The sequence below is a fragment of the Heloderma suspectum genome, chromosome 12, assembly GCF_057233095.1.
Source record: "Heloderma suspectum isolate Gila_16-S chromosome 12, 16-S_ref, whole genome shotgun sequence".
Lineage (NCBI taxonomy): Eukaryota > Metazoa > Chordata > Lepidosauria > Squamata > Helodermatidae > Heloderma > Heloderma suspectum.
Genome location: NC_139469.1, coordinates 808,407 through 832,784, shown reverse-complemented (window position 1 = coordinate 832,784; position 24,378 = coordinate 808,407). Strand labels below are relative to the sequence as shown.

General features: G+C 55.7%; 3 protein-coding genes across 7 annotated transcripts in view; 2 read left to right on the top strand and 1 right to left on the bottom strand.

Annotated features, from left to right (window-relative positions):
* Nucleotides 1-19,239, top strand: part of GTF3C1 (general transcription factor IIIC subunit 1) — a 45,215-nt gene extending 25,976 nt beyond the window's left edge. For 2 of the 3 annotated variants that reach the window (XM_084817915.1, XM_084817913.1), the window contains 19 exons: nucleotides 140-236; nucleotides 1,689-1,866; nucleotides 2,061-2,202; nucleotides 2,654-2,789; nucleotides 3,539-3,620; nucleotides 4,283-4,471; nucleotides 4,823-4,980; nucleotides 5,199-5,341; nucleotides 5,790-5,871; nucleotides 6,545-6,657; nucleotides 7,671-7,733; nucleotides 8,524-8,617; nucleotides 10,108-10,280; nucleotides 10,565-10,849; nucleotides 15,590-16,325; nucleotides 16,493-17,018; nucleotides 17,463-17,502; nucleotides 18,518-18,710; nucleotides 18,912-19,239. In XM_084817915.1, the coding sequence (XP_084674041.1) occupies nucleotides 140-236; nucleotides 1,689-1,866; nucleotides 2,061-2,202; nucleotides 2,654-2,789; nucleotides 3,539-3,620; nucleotides 4,283-4,471; nucleotides 4,823-4,980; nucleotides 5,199-5,341; nucleotides 5,790-5,871; nucleotides 6,545-6,657; nucleotides 7,671-7,733; nucleotides 8,524-8,617; nucleotides 10,108-10,280; nucleotides 10,565-10,849; nucleotides 15,590-16,325; nucleotides 16,493-17,018; nucleotides 17,463-17,502; nucleotides 18,518-18,710; nucleotides 18,912-19,133 (3,652 nt within the window). In that variant the 3' untranslated portion in view covers nucleotides 19,134-19,239. The remainder of the gene's footprint in view (nucleotides 1-139; nucleotides 237-1,688; nucleotides 1,867-2,060; nucleotides 2,203-2,653; nucleotides 2,790-3,538; nucleotides 3,621-4,282; nucleotides 4,472-4,822; nucleotides 4,981-5,198; nucleotides 5,342-5,789; nucleotides 5,872-6,544; nucleotides 6,658-7,670; nucleotides 7,734-8,523; nucleotides 8,618-10,107; nucleotides 10,281-10,564; nucleotides 10,850-15,589; nucleotides 16,326-16,492; nucleotides 17,019-17,462; nucleotides 17,503-18,517; nucleotides 18,711-18,911) is intronic. The other variant, XM_084817914.1, reaches the window with a different exon arrangement.
* Nucleotides 19,240-19,402: 163 nt separating this feature from the next.
* Nucleotides 19,403-21,336, bottom strand: POLR3K (RNA polymerase III subunit K). Its single transcript, XM_084817976.1, has 3 exons — nucleotides 21,198-21,336; nucleotides 21,027-21,114; nucleotides 19,403-20,939 (listed from the first exon to the last, which is right to left on the bottom strand). The coding sequence occupies exons 1-3, from the start codon at nucleotides 21,306-21,308 to the stop codon at nucleotides 20,812-20,814; spliced, it is 327 nt and encodes a 108-aa protein (XP_084674102.1). The 5' UTR covers nucleotides 21,309-21,336; the 3' UTR covers nucleotides 19,403-20,811.
* Nucleotides 20,730-24,378, top strand: SNRNP25 (small nuclear ribonucleoprotein U11/U12 subunit 25). 3 transcript variants are annotated; one of them, XM_084817968.1, is made up of 6 exons: nucleotides 21,221-21,511; nucleotides 21,603-21,699; nucleotides 22,080-22,185; nucleotides 22,358-22,432; nucleotides 23,343-23,405; nucleotides 24,033-24,378. In XM_084817968.1, exons 1-5 carry the CDS (start codon nucleotides 21,401-21,403, stop codon nucleotides 23,395-23,397), a joined length of 444 nt encoding a protein of 147 aa, XP_084674094.1. In that variant the 5' UTR covers nucleotides 21,221-21,400; the 3' UTR covers nucleotides 23,398-23,405; nucleotides 24,033-24,378. The 3 variants fall into 3 exon arrangements, with proteins under 3 accessions (XP_084674093.1, XP_084674094.1, XP_084674092.1); XM_084817967.1 differs by lacking the exons at nucleotides 21,221-21,511; nucleotides 21,603-21,699 and adding an exon at nucleotides 20,730-20,904; XM_084817966.1 differs by having other exon boundaries at nucleotides 21,221-21,699.

The window sequence follows — 24,378 nt, the reverse complement described above, 5'->3', positions numbered from 1 at the left end:
TGGGGCAGGGGAAGATGCTGCATTCGCCCTCCAGGCTTACAAACTGGAAGTGGATATTTTGCCAAACAATATAGTCTGTCTAAAGCTAATTGACGTAGAATAGCTTAATTAATACCACGTCCTTAATATATCACCACAGGCGGTACATATTTTCGGTAGTGGAAAGCCTGCAGCGGCTGTGTTACATGGGGTTGGTACAGTTTGGCCCCACTGAGAAATTTCAAGAAAAAGATCAGGTAACGTGCTTTCTGTAACAACACGCAGAGCGGCTTATGTAAAATAAAAACAAATGCATGCAAGAATAACACAAGAGAGTGCTTATGGAGGGATGGCCGTCTTGGTCTGCTGCAGAAAAACAGCTCAGCGCCTTGCGGCCCCTAGAAGGCTTAACGCATTTATTATGGCAGAAGCTCTCTTGGAAAGAACCCGCCATCCGATGTTTGAAGTGTTACCCTCTACAAATGGTTGTGGAGAGAGAAAGCATAAACGGTGAGGTTGGATGGAAGCAATTTGACAATTACATTAACCCTTAAATCGATGCTAAATAAGCAGAGTGACTACTCACAACACAAACATCTTGGCATAGGAGGATTAATGCACGCCTGCAATGGGACAGAACACTACGATCACAGTTCAAGCCAGGGGTTATAGAACTGAACTGATCAAAGAGGCAGAATAGTCCCTAAAACTCAATGCGACGGTTGAATGTCTTTTCTTCAGTTGCTCCTCTAATGTAGACCCAGTGACTGCCAGTGTGCCACACAATAACAGCTGGGAAGAGGAACTGAGGGCTCCTGGCCCTTAAATCCTCCTTGAGCCAATCTGTGCCCGAAGTTGCCAGGGAGGCCATTTTCTTCCCCCTCCATTACTTGTGCTGGGATTGTTCTCACAAAATAATTGTGGTGGCCCTTGAATGGCTGCATCTTGGTGGTTTGGGGGTTCTAGTGGATAAACTACTGAGCCAGGAACGCCTGGTGATTCTGGCCCAATGAGTGGAGACACAAAATCATGCATGATGTGGAGAAAGTGGACAGGGAGAAAAACCTCTCTCCTAATGCTAGAACCCAATGGGGCTGTGAAGCTGAATGGTGAGAAATTCAGGACAGATCAAAGGAAGTACTTCTTCACACACACCAGTTAAACGGGAATTAGCTACCACGAGGTGTAAGGATGGCCACCAATTTGGATGGCCTCAAAGGTGGGACAGGTTCACGATAGAGGATAAGGCTATCAGTGGCTACTAATCCTGGTGGCCTCCAATATCAGAGGCAGAATATGCCTGTGTATACCAGTTAGTGTACAACATGAGTGTGAAGGTGCTACCTTGTGCTTGTGTCCTGCTTGTGAGCTTCCCACGGGCCTCTGGCTGGTCACTATGGGCACAGGATGCTGGACTTCGGTCTGATCCAGTGCGTCTCTTCTCATGTCCTTTCTTTGCCTCTTGGGGATTGCCCAGGGAGGATGCACCTTCTGGTGAAACCCCTGGTTCTGCATGGTGTTTCTGTGCATTTTAAAAGATACCTCAGAGAGGACTGCACCCAGTTGCCATCCAAAGGAGCAGAGGTATCTTCTAGGTCTGACTTCCCTATGTAAAATGTTTGGATTTTGGCCCCTTTGGGTTGCGTCCTTGTAAAACCCAAGTAACTCTGGGAAGGGCCTCTGAGCTGAGCTTTGCGGGTATCTTGCAGGTGTTTGTCTATTTGAAGAGAAATGCTGTTATTGTGGACACCACCGTCTGTGAGCCCCACTACAACCTGGCTCAGAGCAGCCGCCTGTTTGATAGGCGCTTGTATGTTCTGAACACTCTGCAAGATGTGGAGAATTTCTGGTTTGATCTGCAGTGTGTCTGCCTCAATACCCCACTAGGTAAGATGTGGGCAGCCAACCTCCCGCCTCCAAATGTTACTCACTAGTCTTCATACTCTGCCTTCTTGCAGTCTTCGCCCCCTGGCCTTTCCTTCCTTTCCTCTCCTGTTGCTGTCAGCTCAGTGCTTGTGGCCACCCACTGTTGCATCGTGACGGTGTTGCTGCTGCTGACGGTTTCCCCCTTGTTCTTTCAGGAATTGTCCGCCATCCCCGTGCCAGGAGGAGCGGGACTCATGCTGATGAAGCTGGCACCACCTTAGACGCCGCACTGGAACAAGAGTCAGCAGTCCACAGGCACAACCTGGAGCGCAAGTGTGCCATGCTGGAGTACACCACGTAGGTCTGCTTTCTGGCTTGGTGCCAGGGGCAGAGTGTGTTTTGAATGTGACTTGTGTGGATGCAGAGGGGGGATCTCTCTTTGGAGCCCCCCCCATGGCAGGGGTGCCCCCCCGCCCACTAGCAGAGGCAGGACTTGTCAAGGATTCAGGCCTTCCCATGTCCAGGCAGTATGGGGGTGGAATGAGGCGAGAGAGCAGACCTCTCATCTCATTCCTCGTCCTGCCTCTTTGGAGGAAGCCGGGCTGCTCGGAACAGAGACTCGGCCCTAGAGGCTGGCTGTAGTTTTGCAGTTGAATGGAGTCTGACACCTCAGTGGGAGAGAGGTGTGCTTGAGCTCTTCTGCTGTGGATTCAGACGTCCCCCTCAATGGAGCTTGGCTGACCTGGGGCACTTGTAGCTGGAACTGCTCTCTTGACAGTTACTTCCCCTCCCCACCCCCACCCCCTAGAGGATGCCGAGAGGTGGAGGATGACGGTTCGATTCCTGGGGATGGGATGGGCGCAGGTGGCCTGGACTCCAGCTTTTATGCCCATTTGAAACGCAACTGGATTTGGACAAGCTACATGATTAACAAGACAAGGAAGGTGAGCCCCCCCCCCCCAGTTTTGAAAGCTGCTTCTCCCACTCACCCCTTTTTTATTAACAATACAGATTTTTTTACTTTTTTGCTGCCTGTATTCTCACTGGCTGTAGAATTATTTACATGTTTCCAAGTAAATGTGGAAGGCAACAGATTTCGGCCATTCTTTGTAACTTTCGGACGCTCTTCTGGCTGTCCTAGTGAAGCCTGGCTTCTCCTGGTTCTCCGATGCTTTGGCCAAAGGGAGGTTCTGTATCCTTTTCAGATCACCACAGCTTTGTGACCATCATTGAGTTCTAGAGTAGAACACTGGGGCCAGCTTCACACATGACAGCAGCCATGTTCATAGGTCTTTCCAGCATGGAGATTAATCTCCTTGATAGAAAAAAGTGCTGCGCTGTGGAACTGTCCTGAGGACTGGCCCTGTGTGGAAGGCCTTTGGTGGGCTCCGCAGCCCCAGCACAACACCGGCCCGCTCCTCCGCCTCCTCTACTGCCACTGCCCAGGCGGGCTCCTCCTTCTCCCCCCCCCCGGCGGCCCTCTGCTCACTCCCAGGGCGCTCTGGCATCCAGTCAGGGAGGGCCTGATGTTGAAAGCTGAGGGCAGGTGCGAAGCTCAGACTTCCTGGTCGGAGGGCATTTTGGGCTGCTGCCAACCTCGGCCGTGAGACCAAACCCTCCTTAGCAACCAGCGTTGCCACCCCAGGCGGCGGCAGCCCTTGCTCTGCTGATGCCTTTCATGCTCTGCTGCCAGGAGAATGCTGCTTCTGAAGCGGGGCATGCGGTGAGACTCCAGACCTTCCTGACCAAGCGCTCCCTGCCGCTCAACACGAGAGGTAATGGGACAACGCGTGCGTGAGGGGCAGGGGGTTGTGGTTGCACTTAGAACTAAGCTTGCAAGAATGAGAATGGTTCTTGGTCTGGTGGGGGGTGGGGGCACAACTCTCATGTGACCCTCACGGACCTTGTGAAACCAGCTGGGGTGGGGACTGGGCATCATGGACAGCTTTTCCAGGCCCAGCGAGAAATGCTTCCAGGCCAAGGGCTGGGCGATGCAAACTGGATGCAGGTCAGTATTTTCCTAGATTGCACTGAGAAGTGGGAACTGCGCCTTTTGTGCATTCTGAGGATTTCTGCAGTCTTTTAATAATAATAAAAAACAAAAGACGGGCCAGGGACTTGGAGCAGCACATTCTTTTGGTGATATTGTACCATGCAGTGATTTGTACATGGTTTGCCTCCTGCTTTCTCAAAAGCAGTCAGTGTCAAAATGCGAGGCTACTGTATTGCTAAGGTGTTAACAGCAGGGCGTGACGGTTCCCAGATGTACAAGTGGGACGAGAGCCTGTTTGGTCCTGCAGCCCTGCGCCCTGCGGCCACCCCCTTGGGTTCTGGCGCCGTGCTGAAGGGCCACCGTCCTCCCCGCCTGGGGAGTTGGGCAGCAGAGGTCTCCGTCGACGGCGCTGTGGTAATCCCTGTGTTCACTGATGGCTCTCAGGCGGCAACAGCACTATTTGGGGCGATGCCTTGGTGGGTGCTGAACCGTCCGTACAGAAAGAAGACTTGGAGATCGAGAAAGAAGTGGAACTGAACAGAAGCAAGCGAGTGAGGGGTGGGAAGAACCAGAAGAGAAGACGGCTCAAGAAGGACATGGTGAGGAAGACCAAGAAAAAGAGGAGGAAGAGAGGTAATGGACTTGCTGAGGTCATTGGGCAGAACTCTTCATCTGCCTGAGAGAGGTTTTTAGAACCTACATTCTAGCTTGGATCTTACACAAGTTTGGATCCCTCTCTTGCTTTGAGACCCAGAACGGCTTATATTTGCCTGCCATCCTGCCTGCCGGGGTCCTTTGGGCTAGCTGCCAGGCACAGGGTGGCCAGAACGGCTCTCTGTGATCAGGTTGCCCCCACTGGTGGGACTTTGATGCCCAGCCCACCCTGGGCCTCTTGTCTGATCAGGGGACTCCCCACGTGAAGCAGGACCAGGAGTGGCTTGTGAATTATACGTGGCCGGGTTTCTCTTGCTGGTTGCTCCCAAGATGGGGATGCCAAAGAGAAGAGCAGAAGGCCGCGCTACCATGACGAAGCTGACCAGAGCGCCTTGCAGAGGATGACTCGCCTGCGTGTCACGTGGACCGTGCAGGAGGACAGCCTGCTGATGCTGTGCCGGATTGCAAGCAACGTTCTCAACACCAAGGTGACGGGGCGTGGGCAGCCGTGGCGGGGGCGAGTGGGCATTCTGCACGTCTGCCCGAGTGGGTGGAGCGTGTCCTCTGCCTGAAACCCCATGTCAGGGATAGGAATGGGGGTTGGTGCCCACAGGGCGGTCCTGCCATGGGGTGGTCCTGCCATGGGGTGGAGCAGGCTCCTGTCCCAGAGGCCAAGCTGGGACTCCCGGTCTCTTGCCCGATGCAGGTGAAGGGGCCGTTTGTCCCATGGCAGGTGGTCCGAGACATCATGCACGCCAGCTTTGAAGAATCATTGGACAAGACCTCTCATTCTGTTGGGCGACGAGCTCGCTACATTGTCAAGAATCCACAGACCTACCTAAATTACAAGTGAGCCATGCTCCTCCTCCCGAGTTTAGGGGCAGCTCCGGGGGGATGGGAGGCGTGTTTGTCCCCTCCTCCCTGGCTCTCTGCTCTGTTCAGGTTGTCCTGCCTGGGGATCCTCTTCCTTGGCCGAGCAGTCAGGGCTGCCGTCAGTTGTCTGAAAGTGCATGATGGGGGCAGCATCACCAGACATGGCCCCCTCTCAGAGAATGGCGCTGGCCTCCCATCCCGCCTGCTGCAGTTGGCTGATCTCTGCGGTGGGCCTTTGGGAGGAGCAGCAGGTGCAGCATGACTGGCGTCCAGTGCAGGCAGCAGGATGCCTCCCCCTGGGGGCTCCTCCCCTGGGGGGCTCCTCCTCCTTGTCCAGCTGGCAAGACCATGGCTCTGGAAGGTGGCACTGGGGAGGGGAGGTTTCCACCGCGGTAAATGCTCAGCCGTGGAGTGTCTTCCTCAGAGTTTGCCTTGCTGAAGTCTACCAAGACAGAACCCTTATCGATGACTTCATGAGCAGGAGGAACAACTACCAGGACCCCAAGGTGAGCAGCTCCCCAGTGAAGCAGGGAAGGGCACGGGGCTCTGGCTCCACAGCCACCACTCTGTTTCTCTGAAGCGCTCGGGCTGGGGGATGGTCCTTCGGGACCCACCTGGAGGCCGGCCGGCCGGCCCTGAGCAAGGCCCAAGGGCGGGAGCTCCAGGTGGAGGCCCAGAGTAATGCTGCTGTGGTGTGGGCTTCTCTGAGCAGCCTGACGCTTCAGCAGGGAGGGAGAGGAGTCTGCCCGCCTGACCTCTTCCACCGATTTCACCTTGCCCAACCCGCACCATAGCTGTCTCGGCGCCAGCATGGCAGGCCCCTCCTGCCAGGAGAAGGCGAGTACATGAGCCGGGGGGCCCCTCATGCTCCGGGGTGGCGGCTGCAGAAGGCCACCTGCCTCTCGGCCCTGCTGTGGTGCCCGGCCCCCTCCCAGCCCTGGCCTGTGCTCAGAGGAGTCCCGGCAGCCTGGCTAGCAGGCATCCACTAAGGGGCAGGGCAGAGTCCAGTCGAGCCTGCTCAGCCATTCTGGAACCCGCCGGCGCAGCAAAACCACCCTTGCATGACGTGCCCCTGTTCTGGTCCGTGAGGGCGGCATTGTGGAAAGCTGCAGGTGCCCCTTGCTGGTTCTTAGAGCTGCGTTCTGTTCAAGACGTGACCTCCTGCTCTTGCGCCAAAAGGTCTGTTCGGAAGAGTTTAAGGAATTCGTGGAGAGGCTTAAGGAGAAGTTCAGCTCCACACTGGGGAATCCCAGGCATGCCATTCCAGACACGCTGGAGGAGCTTTTCCACAGGTACCTCCCACTCCAGCAAGGCTGTGGCTAGATCCAGCCAGGTCAGGGCTCTGTGGGGCGGCGCTGCCAGCTTGGGAACCAGAGGGCCTTGGAGCCCAGTGGCTTTTGCTCCCCAGCCCTTGCCAGTGTCCCTCCCAAACGCTCCAGGAGGCTGGGGCCCTGGTTCCGTTGGAACTGAGGGGTGGAGGGCAGCAGGTCGGGGGGGCAGAGCCGTGCTTGTCGTGTCCTTGGACAGACTCTGCTTTTCCCAGGGTTGGGCTTCCCCACCAGCCAGTTTTTGAGAGAAAATGGATGAAGCGAGATCCACGTCCCTTGTTGAAGGCATCTTAGCTAGGGACTGTCCCGAGTGCCACCACACAGCTGTGGACAGACCTTTGTCCTGACCCAGCCGGGGCCTCCTTTTATGAGCTAGACTCGTGCAAGCAGTGGAGACCGCAGGTTTCAGGCGGTACCTTTTTTGCATTCAGTTTTGAAGCCTCCATCTCTCAGATTCGTGTGGCATGCACCTGGAGAAAGCCAAATACTGGCGGCATCTCAGATGAGGCTGTCAAATCCAGTGTTTGGGGGGCAGAGTGGATTGAAATCTGGAAACTGACTCAGCTTAGAAGTAAGGCGGAGTTCGAGCTGCCCCCCTTCCTGTACTGACCGATGCTTTGATAGGGAACTGGAGGCCCCGTCTCTTCCCTTCCCACCAAAGCCCAGTCCCAGCCCATGGAGGAGGGTAGGAAGCGGCCTTACACAGAGCTTGGCCCTTGGTCCATCTGGCTTGATACTGCCTTTGCTGACTGGCTCTCCAGGGTATCAGGCAGGGGGCTTCTCCCAGCTCTACCTGGAGATGCCTCTGGGGACCGAACCTGGGACCTCCTTCTGCATGCCAGGCATGCCCTCTGCCACTGAGCTATGGCTCTTCCCAATGAAGGAAGGGGTGGCTAGATCGGGGGAAGCGGTCGGTACAGGGTCCGCCTCCAGTCCTGGCAAGAGCTCCCAGCGGCTCCTTCCTTGTCCTTCTCCAGGTTCCGAGTTCTGGCCATTGGCGATGAAACCAGCCAAGCCAAGAAGGAGGATGTGCTCGGCAGGTAAGGCAGAAATGGCCCTGCACAGAGGCTCCTGGCCATCCGCTATGGCATCCCCACGTGCAGGACACTTTCCCTCAGGTGTCGCTGTAACCCATTTCAAATGAACTTCGCCACACATGGAGGATGGTAGAGAAAAGTCCCAGGGCCGTGGAGCCATGTAGGCGGGAGGAGCAGTCTCCCCCTCCTGTCCTGCCTCCCTTCCTTGGGTCACATTGCAACAATGCAAAATGGCCTGTTGGTCAGTGAAGCCAGCCTGTCCTTCACCAAAGAAAAATCCAAGCTGTGAAGATAAGCTTCAAATCCTGTGGATGGAACCTTGTGGGATCTCAGAAGCTAGAGGCAGCTGATTGGAAAGGGCGGGGGTTCAGGAGGGGAGGGGGTTCGGCATTCCGCAGAGCGGGTCCCACATGCAGACCTCTGCAACTTCCTGTATAAATTTGCATGCATTGTCTCAGAATCCAGCTTTTCGCAGCAGAAAATGCCACAAATTGAACACTTTTAAAAACATGAACATTTTAAGTACACAAGTACATCTTGGGTTGTAAACATAGGCTTGCCTTTGAGAAGCAGCGTCAGCCTTTTCCTCCGAGAGCAGGTGTTGGCCTTTGAAGGCAGGACAAAATCCCTCTGAGTCTGCAGGGGCTGGGGGCAGGGTCTCTGGGAGCTCCTGATATCCTGCCTTTCAGGCCATGGCAGGTGGTGGGGGATGGGACTCTGATGATCTTGAAGGGGAAAGCAAGGAGCTGAGCATGTCCTGAGGCTGGGCTGCTCCCCCTCCTCTTCCTCTCAGCATCACCGACATCCACGTCCTGGTGCTGCAGAACCTGATCCAGAGCACGCTGGCCCTCTCTGACAACCAGATGAAGTCCTGCCAGTCATTCCAGGTAGGAGGAATCATGTCTTGCCTGTCTGCTGAAGTGTGTGTCACCCCTCCTATCTTGTGGGCTCAAGAAAACACACAGGGACACGGATGGCTGTACCCCAAAGTGTGTGTGTGTGTGTGTGTGTGTGTGTGTGTGTGTGTGTGAAGGAGGAGATTAAACTTGTCCTACCCAAAAATAGGCCCTCCTTCAAAAGGCCATTGGGGTGTGTGTGTGTGTGTGTGTGTTAGCGGGGGTGTCTTCTCTTTCTGCCCACAAACATTTATATTCTTTCCTGTTGCAAGAAATATGCTATAGCTAGATCTTTGGGTGGTTTGAAGTTAGGGAGGTCAGAGAAATCTGAAACAGATTCAAATGACTGGATTTCTGTGAATTTGATCCATGGAGCTGCAGTGGAGTAGTCCCTTCTGAGTCACGTGGATTCTGCAGATGTCTGGAGAGGTTTGTTTACTTCCCAGAATTGTACACAAATTTAGTCTCATGAATTTAGTGGAAAATACGCTAATATATACGCCATTTAAAAGAAAAAGCCATGTCCAATCTCAGTCTGCACTGTGTAGCACTTAGAAAAATACACAAAATGCTGCATACTGGCGAAAGTTACACAAATTGCAGCAGACTTTTTGCAGACTTTTCCAAAGGGGGGGAAAATCTGATTTTGTCAGTGAGCGGACAACGGAATGAAAGGCACCTTACATCTGCAAAACACACATGGAATGGATGTAGCAAAATCCATATGTCTCTATTTGAAGTAGATCAGCAAGAATGTCTGATTCCCAATGGTTTAATAATGGCAACAACAAAAGGATTCCCCCCCCCCAATGCCCCAGACCAAATTAAGCTGCTGAAATGAAGAAAGTGGTGTGGGACGGTGTCTGGCCTGTTTTTGTGCAGTGGGACCATGAGCTCTGTGCAATTCTGGTACTTGGAGCAAAGTCCTGGGCGCAGGTGTCTTTGATTCCAAGTGCCTGCCCTTTGCACTTCGCTCCTGCTAGTGGATCCTGGGGTTCTAAGAAGAACCAAAGTAGATCTCACAAGCCTGCCCAGCCCTGCAATTGCTTAGCAGCTAACAGGCTTAGCTACAGATCCAGCAGCCTCCAGTTTAGAACTCAACCTCTGCCGTGAGTTCACTGGGTGGCCTTGGGCCATCCGTTCTCTCTCAGCCTCCCCTCATCCCTTCTGTGGCTCTACAGAGAATACTGGGCTGCGTGCCATGGAAGTTGTAAGGTTACAACAAGGTAACGTATGTGAAGCACATCAAATGCTATTTGAATGCTAACTGTGAAAGCATGCTGTGTGCGTGCTGGCAGTGTCAGAGTGTAACTGTTAGGCATAGACAATAGAAAATACGAGAGGATCTTCCTTGAAAATGACACAAAAGAGTCCCCTGAAGGACACACATTTCAGGAGAATGGAGAGCAGCATTCAGCGTTGTCCAATGCTTGGGCCTGTGAAGCCTGAGCTCTGTGGCTGGGTGCCTTTTGTGTTTGCAGACCTTCCGCCTCTATCGGGAGTATCAGGATGACATCCTGGTCAAGGCTTTCTTGGCCTGCCAGAAGAGGAGCCTGGTGAACCGCCGCCGGGGCAATCACAGCCTGGGCCCCAAAAAGAGCCGCGCACTGCCCTTCGTGCCGATGTCTTACCAGCTCTCTCAGAGCTACTACAGGTCAGTGCCTGGCACAGCTCCCTCTGCCAGAGCTGTGTGGGTTCCGCGGTGACTTGTCCAGAATCCTGACCACAGCCTCACTTAGGCAAGTGGCAGAAACTAGGCAGCCATGCAGCTTTCTTGAGCTGGTGTGTGACAGGAGCTTCTCCCAATTCCTTCCTATAGCCCTGACAGGATGGAGCGGGCAGGCAAGGAGTTCAGCCAGGGATGCAAAAGAGGCTTGGCATCTAGGCCTCCATTTCCACCTCCACCCCACCCCACCCTGTCTGTCTGTCTCTCTCTAGGGTATTCACCTGGCGGTTTCCTAGCACACTTTGCAGTGAGTCCTATCAGTTCTTCCTGAAGCTCAAGGAGGCCGGGAAGCAGGACCACGTCTCCAGCTTCTCTTTCAAGGACCAAGATGACTCCGTTGCCTCTGACATGGTGACCTTCCCTTTGGATGGGCCTGGAGGCTACTGCTCTGCTCTTCTTGCCCTTTTCTCCCTTGGCCTGGTTGCAGTGGATGTGACAATCCCAGAGCAGATAGTGGTGGTGGACAGCACCATGGTGGAGAACGAGGTCATTAAAAGGTGAGGGCTGCCTTGGCACTGAGTTTGGAGGGAAGGAAAAGTGGGTGACCAGCCAGATGGGCGATTAATAAATTTAATAAATAAATAAACAAGCCCCCCCCCCCCTTTCCCTGATCGGGCACCACATCCCCACTCAGGCCCATCCTGGCTGGCCTGTGAGCAAACCCCTGGATGAAAGCATGGGCTGGCTTCAGCTTGCTCTTCCACACCTCAGGCTGCAGCAGGAGCAATGGGCTGTGTGGCACCTATTCACAGGGCAGTGGAAACGATAGTTTCCAAAACTGACATATTCTAGCAGATAGCCATCCTCCATCATCAGTCTGTTGCTGTCTGTCCCTTAAGCTAATGGCCAGGGGCTAGAAGCTGAGCCCGGAGTTTCTAATAATGGAGGAGGACTGGAGTCCATTGCTGTGCTGTTAGACTTCAGGCTTTTTACACAGAGCATTTATGTATCTCTGTATATAAACACCAACCGGAATTACATGTGCTGTAGCTTGTTTTTAGACAGGATGGACATTGTAGAAAGGGCGGGGGGTTGCACTCTTGTAAAGAGTTTTGTCTTAGAAAGTGTCTCCAGCCAAGACTGATTTTTAAAAATAATTAACAGCATTTGTATGCTGCTTTTCAAAGTTAATTTCCAAAATGCCTCACTGTCTCTTGCCACTGCCATGCTGCTCTTCTGAAAACAACAGAATGAAATTTAATAGGGATAAATGCCAAGTTCTGTACCTGGATGGAGAAGAGATCGTGGCCTTCCTCTCTGGGACAACCTTTCAAGTACTTGAAGAGCGCTATCTTATCTCCCCTCAGTCTTCTCTTCCTTCTCGCTTGTAGTGTTGTTGAGCCACATATCCCCCATCTTGTAACTGTGCATTTGGTTTCTTTTTCCCTAGGTGCAGAACTTGGCATTTGTCCCTATTAAATGTCATTCTGTTATTTTCTGCCCAGCACTCCAGTCTATCCAGATCACTTTGAATTTTGTTTCTGTCTTCCAAAGTATTAGCTATCCCGCCCCATTTTATGCCATCTGCAAGTTTGATCAGCATTCCCTGCACCTCCTCCTCCAAGTCATTCATAAAAATGTTGACGAGCTCTGGGCCCAGGACTGAGCCCTGCGGTACCCCACTCGTTACCTCTCCCCAGTTTGAGAAGGTCCCATTGATAAGCACTCTTTTAGTCCGATTCTGTAGCCAACTGTGGATCCACCGGATTGTTGTTTCATCTAGCCTACTTTGAGCTAGTTTGCTCATCAGGAGATCATGGGGCACTTTGTCGAAAGCTTTGCTGAAGTCAAGGTATATGATGTCTACAGCATTCCCACAGTCCACAAGGGAGGTGATTTGATCAAAAAATGAGATCAGATTCGTCTGGCAGGACTTGTTTTTGACAAATACATGTTGGCTTCGAGTAATCACTGCATTGTTTTCAAGGTGCTTCCAGATGGATTGCTTTCTCATCTGCTCCAGAATTTTCCCAGGGATTGATGTCAGACTGACTGGTCTGTAATTCCCAGGTTCCTCCTCTTTACCCGTTTTGAAGATAGGGACAACGTTAGCCCTCCTCCAGTCATCTGGCACTTCCCCCGTCCTCCATGATTTCTCAAAGAGAATAGACAGCGGTTCTGAGAGTTCTTCTGCCAGTTCCTTTATTACTCTAGGATGCAGTTCATCTGGCCCTGGAGATTTGAGCTCATTCAAAGTAATGAGGTGTTCCTTGACCATATGCCTATCGATCTCAAGCTGCAATCCTGCTCCTTCAGCCTGTACTTCGCCTTTGCCAGGGGGGTCATAGACCCTCTTTTGGGAGAAGACTGAGCCAAAGTAGGAATTGAACACCTCTGCCTTTTCTTTGTCATCTGTTATCATTTCGTCATCCTTATTTAATAGCTGAACCACCCTTTTTTCCCTCTGTCTTTTTGTTGTTTTTAGCATCCCTCACTAACCTCAGCTTGTTCTCAGCTTTAGCCTCACTGACGCCGTCCCTGCAATTCTGTGCTACCTGCCTGTACTCTTCCTTTGTTACTTGGCCTTCTTTCCACTTCATATATGTGTCCTTTTTTGTTTTCAGGTCATCTCTAAGCTTTTTGTGAAGCCACATTGGCTTCTTCTGTTGTCTTCCACCTTTTCTTCTTGTTGGAATTGTTTGTAATTGTGCCTTGAGACTTTCCTTTTTTAAAAGTTCCCACCCGTCTTCGACTCCTTTTCTTGTTAGAGTCGCTTGCCATTGGATCTTACTGATCATTGTTCTGAGTTTATTAAAATCAGCTTTCCTAAAATCCAGGGTTCGCGTTTGACTACACTCGGCTTTTGCTTCCCTTAGAACCAAGAACTCAAGTACAACATGGTCGCTTTCCCCCAGAGTTCCTGTAACTGCTACTTTATCCACGAAGTCATCTGTTTCGGTTAGGATCAAGTAAAGGACAGCCGATCCTCTAGTTCCTTCCGCTACTTTCTGCAGGAGGAAGTTATCCGCCACACAAGCCAGGAATTTCCTGGAGGGGCCATGTTTGGCAGAATTTGTCTCCCAACAAATATCAGGGAAATTGAAGTCCCCCATTACTATGACATCATGCTTCCTTGAAACATTGGCTATTTGATTTGCAAAAGTTTCATCCTTGTCTTCTCCTTGATTGGGTGGCCGGTAGTAGACTCCGACCACCAGGTTCCTTTTATTCTTTGCTCCATTTATTTTGATCCAGATGCTCTCGATGGGGCTACCAAGCTCATCCTCCTGTATTTCTGTGCAGAGATATGTATTTTTCACATTTAGTGCAACCCCACCTCCCTTTCTGTTCCTCCTGTTCTTTTTGAACAAGTTATATCCTTCAGTTGCTGTATTCCAGTCATGTGAGTCATCCCACCAAGTCTCAGTTACACCTATGAAGTCATAATTTCCCTCTTGTATTAAGAGTTCAGGTTCGTTCTGTTTCCCATACTCTGGGCATTAGTATATAGACATCGAAGACCATGTGCTTCATAGTCTGGCTTTCTTCCTACATGTTTCTGAAGACTATTATTGGGTGCTATCAGAGCTGTTCTCTCCATTGCGGTGCATGAGCCTTTGTCCATTGTTACCTCCAGCATTACATCTCCCTTCCCCGTAGGATTCAGTTTAAAGCCCTCCTGATGAAGTTCTTCATGCTGTGGCCAGACACATTCTTCCCATCCTTTGTGAGGTGCAACCCGTCCCTTGCCGACAGCCCATCTTCCAGGAAGTATAGCCCGTGGTCCCAGAATCTCAGTCTCTCATGCCAGCACCACCTTCGTATCCAGTCATTCCCCTGGAGTATTTTTCTTTCCCTTTCTATCCCTCTTCTAACTACTGGAAGGATGGATGAGAAAACTATCTGGGCCCCAAAGTTCTTGAGTTTCCTTCCCAAAGCTTCAAAGTCTGACGTGATCTCTTCGTAGCTCCGCTTGGCAGTATCATTTGTTCCCACATGGATGAGAAGAAAGGGATACCTGTCAGTGGGCTTTATGAGTGCAGGCAACCTTTCAGTCACGTCTCTGATCCGTCCTCCCGGGAGACAACATACCTGGCGAGTCCATGGGTCTTCGCGACATACTTGGGTCTCGATCCCACGCAGCAAGGAGTCTCCCAATACTACTACTCTCTTCTTCCTGTTGTAGGCCTGGGTTTCATCGCCTCTGTTTGACTGACCTTCAGCCTCTTGCTTGCTCTCATGCAGGTTCCCCTGTGATTCTTCCTCTGCAGGCTGTCCTCCAGTCTCATCCGCAAGTACCTGGAATCGGTTCCACAGCTCCACTGCTTCCACTGGTGCAGAGTGGCGTCTAGTTCTTCTTCCCCTAACTGTCACCCTTTTCCAAGGAGAATCCTCCGCTGCATTTTTCCTCACCTCAGCATTTCCCACTTCTGCCTCAGCTTGCTCTTGCTCTTCCAGCTTCTGGTCTTCCCTTTGCTGCTGTAGTTCCACCATTCTGTCCAAGAATGCTTCGTGTTCTCTTATTCCCCGGAGGGTTGACAGTCGCCACTCCAGTCCTCTTACATTTTCTTCCAGCAGCGTGATCAACTCGCACTTGTTGCAGGTGTAGGCCATGTTGTTCTCAGGCAAGAAAACAAACATTGCACACACCTTGCAGGTCACCACCACTGGAGAGTCTTGTCCTTCCGTAGGCTCTTTCCCTTTTTGTGTCTAGCTTTGTGATTGTTCTAGACTAGCCTGTGCCTGCTCCTCTACTCAGTAGAGGTTACAAGCAGAGTCCCACTGGTGTGGAAGTGTGTGTTACAAGACAAATAAATGAGAAAAAAAAAGTTTAAAAAAATGTTAGGGGCCTCCCCCTTGACCTCCCCTGCCAAACTCCCCTGGCCACTCCTGTTTGCTCCCTGTTCGCTTGCTGTCTGGAATCATGGGTCAAGTTACAGGAAGCCAGATTCTGGCTGAACATCAGGAAAAACTTCCTGAGTGTTAGAGCAATATGGCAACGGAACCCATTCCCTAGGGAGGTGATGGGCTGTCCCACACTGGAGGCATTCAAGGCGAGGCTGGACAGCCACCTGTCCGGGATGCTCTGATGTGGATTCCTGCACTGAGCAGGGGGCTGGACTCCGTGGTCTTGCAGGCCCTCCTCAGCCCTACTTGTCTACGGATCCGTGACTCTTGTGCCTGGAGGGAGGTTGGTGGTTGGGCTGGGCAGCTGTCAAAGGCCAGACTGGTGGGCTGCTTCAGCCCCTTGGGCAGAGCAGCCCCTAAAAGTGGGGCGGGGTGTCTGCTTCTTGCAGCCTGGGGAAAGAAGGGCTGGAGGAGGAGGAGGAGGAGGAGGAGGAGGAGGACTTGGAGGGGAGCACAGCCAGCAAGCGGCCGATAGAGGTGAAGGCACGCCAGGCCTCGCACACCAACTACCTGCTCATGAGAGGCTACTACGCCCCGGGCATCGCCAGCACGCGGAACCTGAGTCCCACAGACAACGTTGTGGTCAATTCCTGCCAAGTGAAGGTGAAGCTGCGAGGCAGCCCTGCCCCAGGCAGCCTCCTGGCTCCAGGTCAGTCCACTCCAGGAGGGTATGGGCGGCCCTGCCTGCTTGCTTGCCGGGGGCCCAGGCCCTTGTGTGCCAGCCTGGTGGTCCAGGAGGCAGGGCTGGGCTTTGCAGGCCTCCCTCGGCCCTTGAGGTGGGGCCTCTTGGGCAGTGGAGCCCCCAGGTGTTTTAAGGACATGTGTTTTGGGTTTGCAGATCCACTGGACCTGGAGAGCATGCCGGTTGGAGCCTCCTGCCTCCCCAGCTCCTTCACCAGGCACTTCCATGTCCAGGAAGAAGATGGGGATAGGACTCTGCTTCTCCTTCGGTCCCTGGAGCACTGCCATTACAGCCCTGGAGATGCTGCCGCCACCCTCGAGATCTGCAGCGCCATTGAGGCCACGTCCCATTTTGGGGTGGGCAAGGTGGACCTCGCCAGGCAGCTACAGCACTATGAAGAGGCTGGTGCCGGGCGCACACGACTTTTGCAGCAGTACCTCCAGGTGGGTGTACCAGGGGAGGGTGGCGGGGACATGCAGACCCAGGTCAGTTTGCTGCCACTCTGAGCGCTGGTGTCCACTCTGTTGATGAGAAACCATCTCTCGAGGCCATTTTTCATCCGCAGCCTAAATTGTTTGCTTCCCTTCTCACCCTGCCCCCCCCCCCATAGGACCTCCTTGACCTGGAGCAGGTATTGGAAGTCGGGGGCCACACTGCCCGGCTGGTGGCAAGGAGATTTGCTGGACCATGGCTGCTGCATTCTGTGTGTCTCGAGGACATCAGCAAAAGCCTAGAAGGCAAAGACTCTGCTCTCCCGAGAGACCCTGCTGGGCCGGGAGAGAAGGAGGACCTCAAGCTGAAAAGGTCTGCCCCGGCTGCTTCGGCAGAGGAAGAGCCAGCAAGGAAAAGGCCCAAGACTGATGAAGAGGAAGAGGCTCCAAATGCAAATGCTGCCTTCCGAGGCACAGAGCCCTTGCTGGAAGGAGCAGGTGGTCCAGCCCTGGAGGCCAGTGGGGCTGGGGCTCCAGTGCAGATGCAAGAAGCAGCTGCAGCACAAGCGTCAGGCGTCCCAGGAGACTGCAGCGTGGACACCCTGGGCAAGGAGGAGACCCATCCCTGTGGGGAGGAGGCCGTGGTGCTGAGTGGCCAGGAGCCATGCAGGGAGAACTTGCCATTGCTGGAAGACCCGTCCAGCGGTACATGTGGGGAGCCCCACGGAGCTGCACGTTTAAGCTCTATGATTTTATACTGTCAGGCAAAATGGGAGCAACTCTCAGAATGACTGGGGGGGACATGAAAGGTTCTTCAGCCTCCTCCCCCTTGTGCAGACTCTGCAGAGCCCTCCCCCAGCACACAGTAAACCCTATGGGCCAGCCTGCCTCTTCCGTGTGTTGGCTCCAGGGCTCCTCAGGGCCATGCAAAAGGAAGGCCTGTCTGGCTTTCTCTCCCTAGGGAGGCTCCCCTGGGTCTTGCCGCTGGCTGATCTCCGAGCATCTTTAATCTGCACCCACCTTGCGCTAGTCAACCAAGCTGTTCAGTGGCGATTGCACTCATCACACAGATCAGCATTTTGGGGAAAATGGATGGATTCCTGCTGTTTTGCTCTTGATTCTGATTATGTTTTCTGCTCTTTTCCCTAGGATGTTCTAGGGGGAAGGTATTGCAGGCTGAACAGGGAAGGTGAGTGTGCCGTCCAAATGAAACATAAAGGAGAAATCCCTTTACTTGAGCAGAGCTGGCACAACTCGTTTTATTGTGGATTCCGCCTTTATTAATACATTTCTAATGCCACCTTTCTGCAAGGGCACCCAGGGCAGATTACAATTTTTGAATACTGAAACAAAGAAACGTTACCCCAAACGGTTGGACTCGATGGCCTTGCAGGCCCTTTCCAACCCCTACTATTCTATGATTCTATGAAACCCGCAAACAAGCCCCATCATATAGTTGCCTCAGGCCGTCGATGTCCCCTTCGGGAGCTGATGGCAACAAGCGTCCTAGCCTGGGCTGCTTCTCTCGCTTGTAGCTGTAGGCTGGTATGGATGGTCTCAGAGACCAGGGACCACATTCACTCCAGCCAGCACCCACGCCGCTGCAGGGAACCCCGATGCTTTTAATGTCGTTGTATGACATAGGAAACAGGAAGAGCAAAGAGCGGAACTTTGGTCCTTGCCGAGAAGGCGCCTTCTGGATTCCTGCTGCTGTAGCAGGACCCAGAAGGGAAAGAGTGGAGCCTGGTGCAGCTAGCATTTCCTGCTTTCACTCTGGCATTGCAAAAGGCCTCCATGGCCAGAGTAGTGCTCATGTTAATGGACTGGGGGGTGGGGCTGTTCAGAAAGGGAGCTCCTGCTGCTTCTGGTGCAGAATACTGCGAGGGCATCTCTAAAGCCGAGGCTTCCCATACGCTCGCTGGTTTTTGTTTCCCAGGAGGGGGGCTCAGGAGTCAAAGCTGTCTCTAGCTTGATGCAGAGACGTGAGAGGACTTGGGGTAGGCATGTCTGGACAGAAAGCAAGATACAGAAAGCTGCTGGAATCTGCTCAGAGGTCCACTGCAATCACTAAAGGGGGACTGCAAGACTTTGCAATAGACTGTTAGGGGTGGAGTGTGTCTGCGTGAACAATGCTTTGCTCATCCCAGGAGCGGCATTGTCCAGTTGCACCTGTGCTCTCACTGAACAAACCTTCCTCCAAACAGAGCCAGTGGGAACATCTGCTTTGTGGGGCGGCCGTGGCGCATTGTGGACGGCAGTCTGAACAAGCCAGTCTGCAAGGGCATCATGGAGGGTGTGCTCTGCCACATCATGACCAAGCCTGGCATCACAGAAGCGGCCCTGCGGCACCACTACGTGGGTGTGCTGCAGCCCATGGCTCTCCTGGAGATTCTGCAGGTGCGTCTGGCTTCCAAGGCAGGTCCAGCCCACCAGTTTGCTGCTGCCTCTAAAAATTACCTAAAGGCGTGGAGGTTTTATGCCATGCTCTGCACACAGAGAACCGGCTGTTGGCAGCAGAGACAGATCTGTGTGTGTGTGTGTGTGTGTACATACATGTACTATAAACTAATCTGGTAAACTCTCCTCTTTCCCCTACAGGGCCTTGAATCCCTGGGCTGCATCAGGAAATTCCACTTGAAGAAGCAGAGCACAACCTCCCTCTTCTCAAAGCCTGTATTTGAGGAGGTGATCACCAGCCCCAGGCTGAGCACCGCTCCAAGTGTCTTCTATGAGCCCACTGTTGACTGCACCTTGAAAATGGGCAGGGTCTTCCCCTATGAACTGAACTGGAACAAGTGGGTGCAGATGGCCCACTTTTGAGAACTCTTGTACAAGAGAGAAGGCATGCCTTATTACTTTATTAATAAATAAATATTAAGGCATGCTACCCTTTTGTTAAATAAAGTAATAAGGCTGCACCACCCTGGCTCAGTGGAGGGTATTTTGGGGGGCTTGGTCTAATTCAGCCCCCAGGGCAACATGTGTCGCAGGATGTGCTGCACTGGTCTGCACAACCCTTTCCTTACCAGAGCCTTTCAAGACTCACAGAGCTGCTCCTTTGGGACAAGGCAGCGGATTGCGCAACGGGAACTGCTGATAGAAAGCCTTGAGTTTATTTATTATTTTATTTATTTATTATATTTATATTCCGCCTTTTTTCCTCCAAGGAACTGGAGGCGGTGTACATAATCCTCCTCCTTCTTCCATTTTATCCTCACAACAGCAACCCTGTGAGGTGGGTTGGGCTGAGAGTCTGTGACTGACCCAAAGTCACCCAGTGAGCTGCCATGGCTGAGTGGGGACTAGAACCCGGATCTCCCAACTCCCAGTCCAGCACTCTAGCCGCTACACCACGCTGGCTCTCCAGTTGAGTTGCTGCCTGTGCATGTGGGACAGCTGGTCTTGGGCCTGGCGGGGCAGTGGTATCTCCCCTCTGCTGGGCCTGATGGTTGGCCTGCAGCCGAAGGAGGGCTGAGGGCGTGCTGCCCGCTCCCCAGTAGCTTGAAAACAGCAACCTCTGAGGCTTCCACTTGCCTCCCTCATCAAGGCAAGTCAGTTTTCCTAGAAGCAGCCCCCACTGCACCCAGTGAGGCTTCTGCGTAGACGTGCATGGGATTGCCCTGGAGGAGAGGGTAGAGCCCTCAGGGGCAGGAATTTGGGCTTGGCTACAGCAGTGAGCCCCAATGGGCAGACCCCCACCCATCGGGGGTGGGCGAGGCTGACCCGCTGCCTGCACAGCTGGTTTCTGCCGACAGCGGTGGCTTCATAGAGGGAACTCTCAGGCTGGAGTTGTTCAGTCAGGTCCAGGCTCCCCAACTTTGGCAGCTGGTGGGCAGGTTTGGACTCTTTCTGAAACTGCCTGCGGGGGGGGGGGGCTTGGCCATTCACAGAAGGAAAACCGATGAGGCTGAAGCGAGTAGCGTGGCCCAGACATGGAGTGCGAGGCAGTGGGGGGGGCGGAGTCTGCGTGCCAGATCACGTGTTCCCCCTAGCCTCTCGGGACCCCCCCGCCACTCCGCAGCCCGGCGGAGCTCTTCCTGGGCAGCGGGCTGCGGCCACCCGCCCTCTTTGCCTTAAAGCCTCCGGCGCTCCTGCTATTCCGAGAAACCAAGATGGCGCCGAGGGCGAGCGCGTTGCTTTATCGCAAGCCAGCCTCCCTCCTCAAAGGGGCCGGGCCGGGAGCCTGCAGGCAAAGCAGAGCCCCCTGCTCAGCCCCAGGGGTCGTTCGAGCTACAGCTTCGCCCGGCCTGGCCGCGGAGCAGCCTGCCGGTTTGGCACGGGCCGCCAGCGCCTGCGCCAGCTTTCCTGGGAGGAAGGCGGGCGGCGCCTGCGGGGCCCAGGAAGCCGCCTTCGCGGGCCTCCCCCGGGGAAGGGAGCGCGGGCGCGCCCCGCGCACGGATGAGCGCGCCTGCGCCTGCGCGCGGGACACCTCTGCTGCCGCGGCCGAGGGCTCCGAGCGCGCTGGGGGGGCCCGCCGCGCCCGCGCCGCCGCCGCCGCTCAGTCCCGCCACCGGTGTCCGCAGCGGGCACTGCAGCACTTGTAGAACGTGGTCATGGGCTCGTCGGCCGAGCGCGTCTGCAGCTGCATGAAGTAGGCGCGCGGGTGCTCGCACTTGGGGCACGGCTCTGCGGGAGAGAGAGGCGGTCAGCCGCCCGGCCCCGCCGCCCGGCCCGGCCCGGCCCGGCCCGGCCCGCCGCGCGAGGGCGCCGTACCTGCGGTGGAGTCGACGTTCTCCCAGGCCGCGGCCCCGCCCAGCACGTCGTCCACCTCCTTCAGCGCCGGGTAGCGCCGGCTCGTCACCTGCGGCGGCGGAGGGGGTCAGCGCGGGCGGGCGGGGGGGAGGGGCGCCCCGCCCCGCCCCGCCCCGCCGCCGGCGCACCTACCTTGCGCGTGACGTTGCGCACGTAGGGGCACGTGGTGCAGGCGAAGCGGTGGCAGCGCGCGCCCTCCTCGGCCACCAGCACGTTCCCGCAGGCCGGGCAGAAGAGCAGCATCGCCGCCGCGCCGCGCCCGGCTCGCCCCGCTTCCGGCTCCGGCTCGCCCCGCTTCCGGCCCCGCTCCCGCCGAGGCGCCGCCCCTCGCCGCGATGGCCGAGCCGGAGGCGGAGGAGGCGGCGCACGCGGAGGTGCTGGCGCTGTGGCAGGCCGCGCTGGCGCGCCTCGTCAGGGACCCGCTGCTCTGCGACCTCCCCGCCCAGGTAGGCCGCGGGCGGCGCGGGGCGGGGCGGCGCGAGGCGGGGCGGGGCGGGGCGGCGCGCCCCCACCCACCACCCTCTCCGGCTGCCGCAGGTGACCCCCGAGGAGATCGGCTCGCAGGTGGCGCTCGAGTACGGCCAGGCCATGACGGTGCGCGTGCGCAGGGCCGACGCCCCCGAGGACCCGCTGCGTGAGTCCCGCGGCCCCGGCCAGGCCGCACGGCGGGGAGCCGCGCCGCCCCGCGCCCCAGAGCAGCGGGCTCCCGGCGGGCGGGCGGGCGGGCGGGCCGCGGCTGCTCCCTCGCGGCAGCCGCGGGCGGGGCCAGGCAGGGCCCGGCGCCGGGGCACCGCGGGCTGGCTCGCCGCGCGCAGCCTCCTGGCAGCCCGCGGCGGCTTCTGCCAGGCCCCGGGCCTCCGCCGCGCTGGCGCCGGCGCTCCAGGCGCCGCCCCTGGCGCTCGGCGAGCGGGCCGCAGCGCGCGTGCCCGCCATGGGCCCGACTCGCGCGCTGCGGCGCCGCCCGCCGGGCCGAGGGGCCGTGGGGTGACGGCTGCTGCCTCCCGCTCCCCGCAGCCGTGGTGGTGGTGCAGAACGCCAGCGTCTTGGACTTGAAGAAAGCCGTCCGGCGGTTCGTGCAGCTGAAACAGGAGCGGGAAGGGGGCATCCAGCACATCAGCTGGTGAGTTGCGCCGTGGGCGACGGGCCCTCCCCCGCCCTGGCTCGGGGGCGCGCCCGCGAGGAGAGCGGGGCTCTGCCGCTGCAAGGGGCACGTTCCACTGTCAGGGCCTCAGCGCCTGAAGCGGCAGCCAGTCCTGTCCTCTTTCTTCAGCCCCCAAACTCCATTCTTGCAGGAGGTACGTGTGGCGGACGTACAGCTTAACATTTGGCGGAGAGAAGCTGACAGACGACAGGAAGAAGCTGAGAGAGTGAGTCACCAGGAGACCTTGGGTGGCCACAGCGGGGCTGACTGAACTGGCAGTTGTTTTGGAGCTGAGCCTCTGGGGCCAGTGCAGCTGGAAAACAGCAAGGACTCACAGTGGGGGGAGAGAACTGAAGCAGCGAAGCAATGCTGGGACCCCCTTTGTGCCAGGACTTGGAGAGCAAGGCCTGCCTCACTGAGAGAAGCTGGGGCCCAAAGGGCACGTAACTGCTGTGCAACGCTGCCCTCAGCGAGGGCCGTAGCGCAAAGCACCCCTGCTTGGCATGCGGAAGGTCCCAGGTTTCGATCCCAGGCAGCATCTCCAGGGAGGGCTAGGATCCTGCCTGAAACCCTGGAGAGCTGCTGCCGCTGCCAGACTGTGTCAGCATTACTTGGCTGGACAGACCCGGGGTCTGACTCAGCAGCTTCCAACATTCCTAGGAAATGTCTGAAAAAGTTCTGAAAAAGTGCCTTTACTTAGCTAAAAGCATAACCTGGGACAGGCTCTGAATTGGGGCATAGCACACCCTTAAACTTTGGAGTTTGTTACCACAGGCTGTAGGAACGGCTGCCAATTCAGATGGCTCTAAAACGGGATTAGATAAAATCATGGAGGACGAAGGCTTTCCACAGCTACTGGTCCTGGTGGCTCTATGCCGTTTCCAGAGGCGGTCTTTCTCTGAATGCCAGCTGCTGGGGAAGGTGGGCAGGAGGGTGCTGTGGCACTCCTGTCCTGCTTGTGGGCTTCCCATGGGCAGCTGTGGTTGGCCACTGTGGGGAAGACAGTGCTGGACTAGAGAGGCCTCCTTGGGTCCAATCCAGCATGGCTCTTCTTAGGCCCCTTGACACAGGAGGGGGGGGGGGGCTCCTTGAAGCTGTGTTTGGCAGGCATGTGATGTGTGCAATGCTGTTGTTAGGTATGGCATCCGAAATCGGGACGAAGTCAACTTCATCAAGAAGCTCCGGAAATGAACTGCCAGGCAAGTCCCCAAATCCTCCTGCCCCACAGTAGCTCCCTGCGATGGACAGGGAACACCTGAGCTGCTGGACTCTCCCCCAGACTGCTTAGTCTGTGGACTGTCCTGGATAGTCCAAGGTCTGGTGCCCCACTTCTGAGGTACCAGGCAGAGGAAATGCTGCTCAACTAGATGAGGAGGGCTAGTGAGAATGTGCTGGATGCAGAGCCAGAAGCTACAGGGCTCCGCAGGGTGAGAAAAGAAGACCGCAGGCCTTCTGTTGAAGCTGAGCGACGCTGCATTCCTTTGGGGCTGTAACAGCTGGCCGGCTCAAACTGCCCAGCAGCTCTCAGCAGCTCTTCCTGGGTGCTAGAGACTGTTTCTAGGGGCTGTCGCAGCACCCAGGAGTGTGCCATGAGGCACCCTCCTCCGCTAGCTTGCGGTCTCCATGTCCCCGAGGTTTATAGGAGGTGGCTCCCAAGAGGCACCGGCCCTGACGGCAAGCTCTTGCCTCGCTCAAGGTGGTTGTGCTGGCTCTTCCAGGGGCTCTGGGGGGAGCGAGGGGCCTGGTGTGTTCTGCAGAAGTTTGCGGCCTGAGGTGCGGACGGGAGAGCCTCTGGCGGTGACTGGCTGGTGTCTGTCTCCTCGCAGGTGGTGCCCTTGGGAGCCCTGGTCATGTTCCCGAATGGGGAGAGGCTGTCTCCAGGGAGCCACTGCTCTGCAGCAGGGACACTACCGGCTCAGTCTGCTCTGTTTGGTCAGGACCACCGCTGCAGCCCTCGCAGAACAGAGGCAGCGGACATGGGGGGGGCAAGGGGATGCACAGCGGCCCACCTGCCCTTGAGCTGCTCCCACTCTGCGCTAGCAGCAGCAGCCAGAAGCCCATCTCACTCTCCACTTGTGGCTGGGGTCAACGGAGGTGGTGGGGCCTCCGTGTCCAGGCCCTGGAGCCAGGAGCCACAGCAGCTGGAGTCACAATAAAGCGTTGGGGCAAGGA

Excerpts from the sequence above, each read along its gene's own strand:
- SNRNP25 (XM_084817966.1), top strand. The coding sequence starts at position 21,401 with ATGGCCGAGCCGGAGGCGGAGGAGGCGGCGCACGCGGAGGTGCTGGCG. Across the intron at positions 22,433-23,342 it reads GACAGGAAGAAGCTGAGAGA|GTATGGCATCCGAAATCGGG; the intron begins GTGAGTCACCAG and ends TGCTGTTGTTAG. Across the intron at positions 23,406-24,032 it reads CTCCGGAAATGAACTGCCAG|GTGGTGCCCTTGGGAGCCCT; the intron begins GCAAGTCCCCAA and ends GTCTCCTCGCAG.
- POLR3K (XM_084817976.1), bottom strand. The coding sequence starts at position 21,308 with ATGCTGCTCTTCTGCCCGGCCTGCGGGAACGTGCTGGTGGCCGAGGAG. Across the intron at positions 21,115-21,197 it reads TGCGCAACGTCACGCGCAAG|GTGACGAGCCGGCGCTACCC; the intron begins GTAGGTGCGCCG and ends CCGCCGCCGCAG. Across the intron at positions 20,940-21,026 it reads GAACGTCGACTCCACCGCAG|AGCCGTGCCCCAAGTGCGAG; the intron begins GTACGGCGCCCT and ends TCTCTCCCGCAG.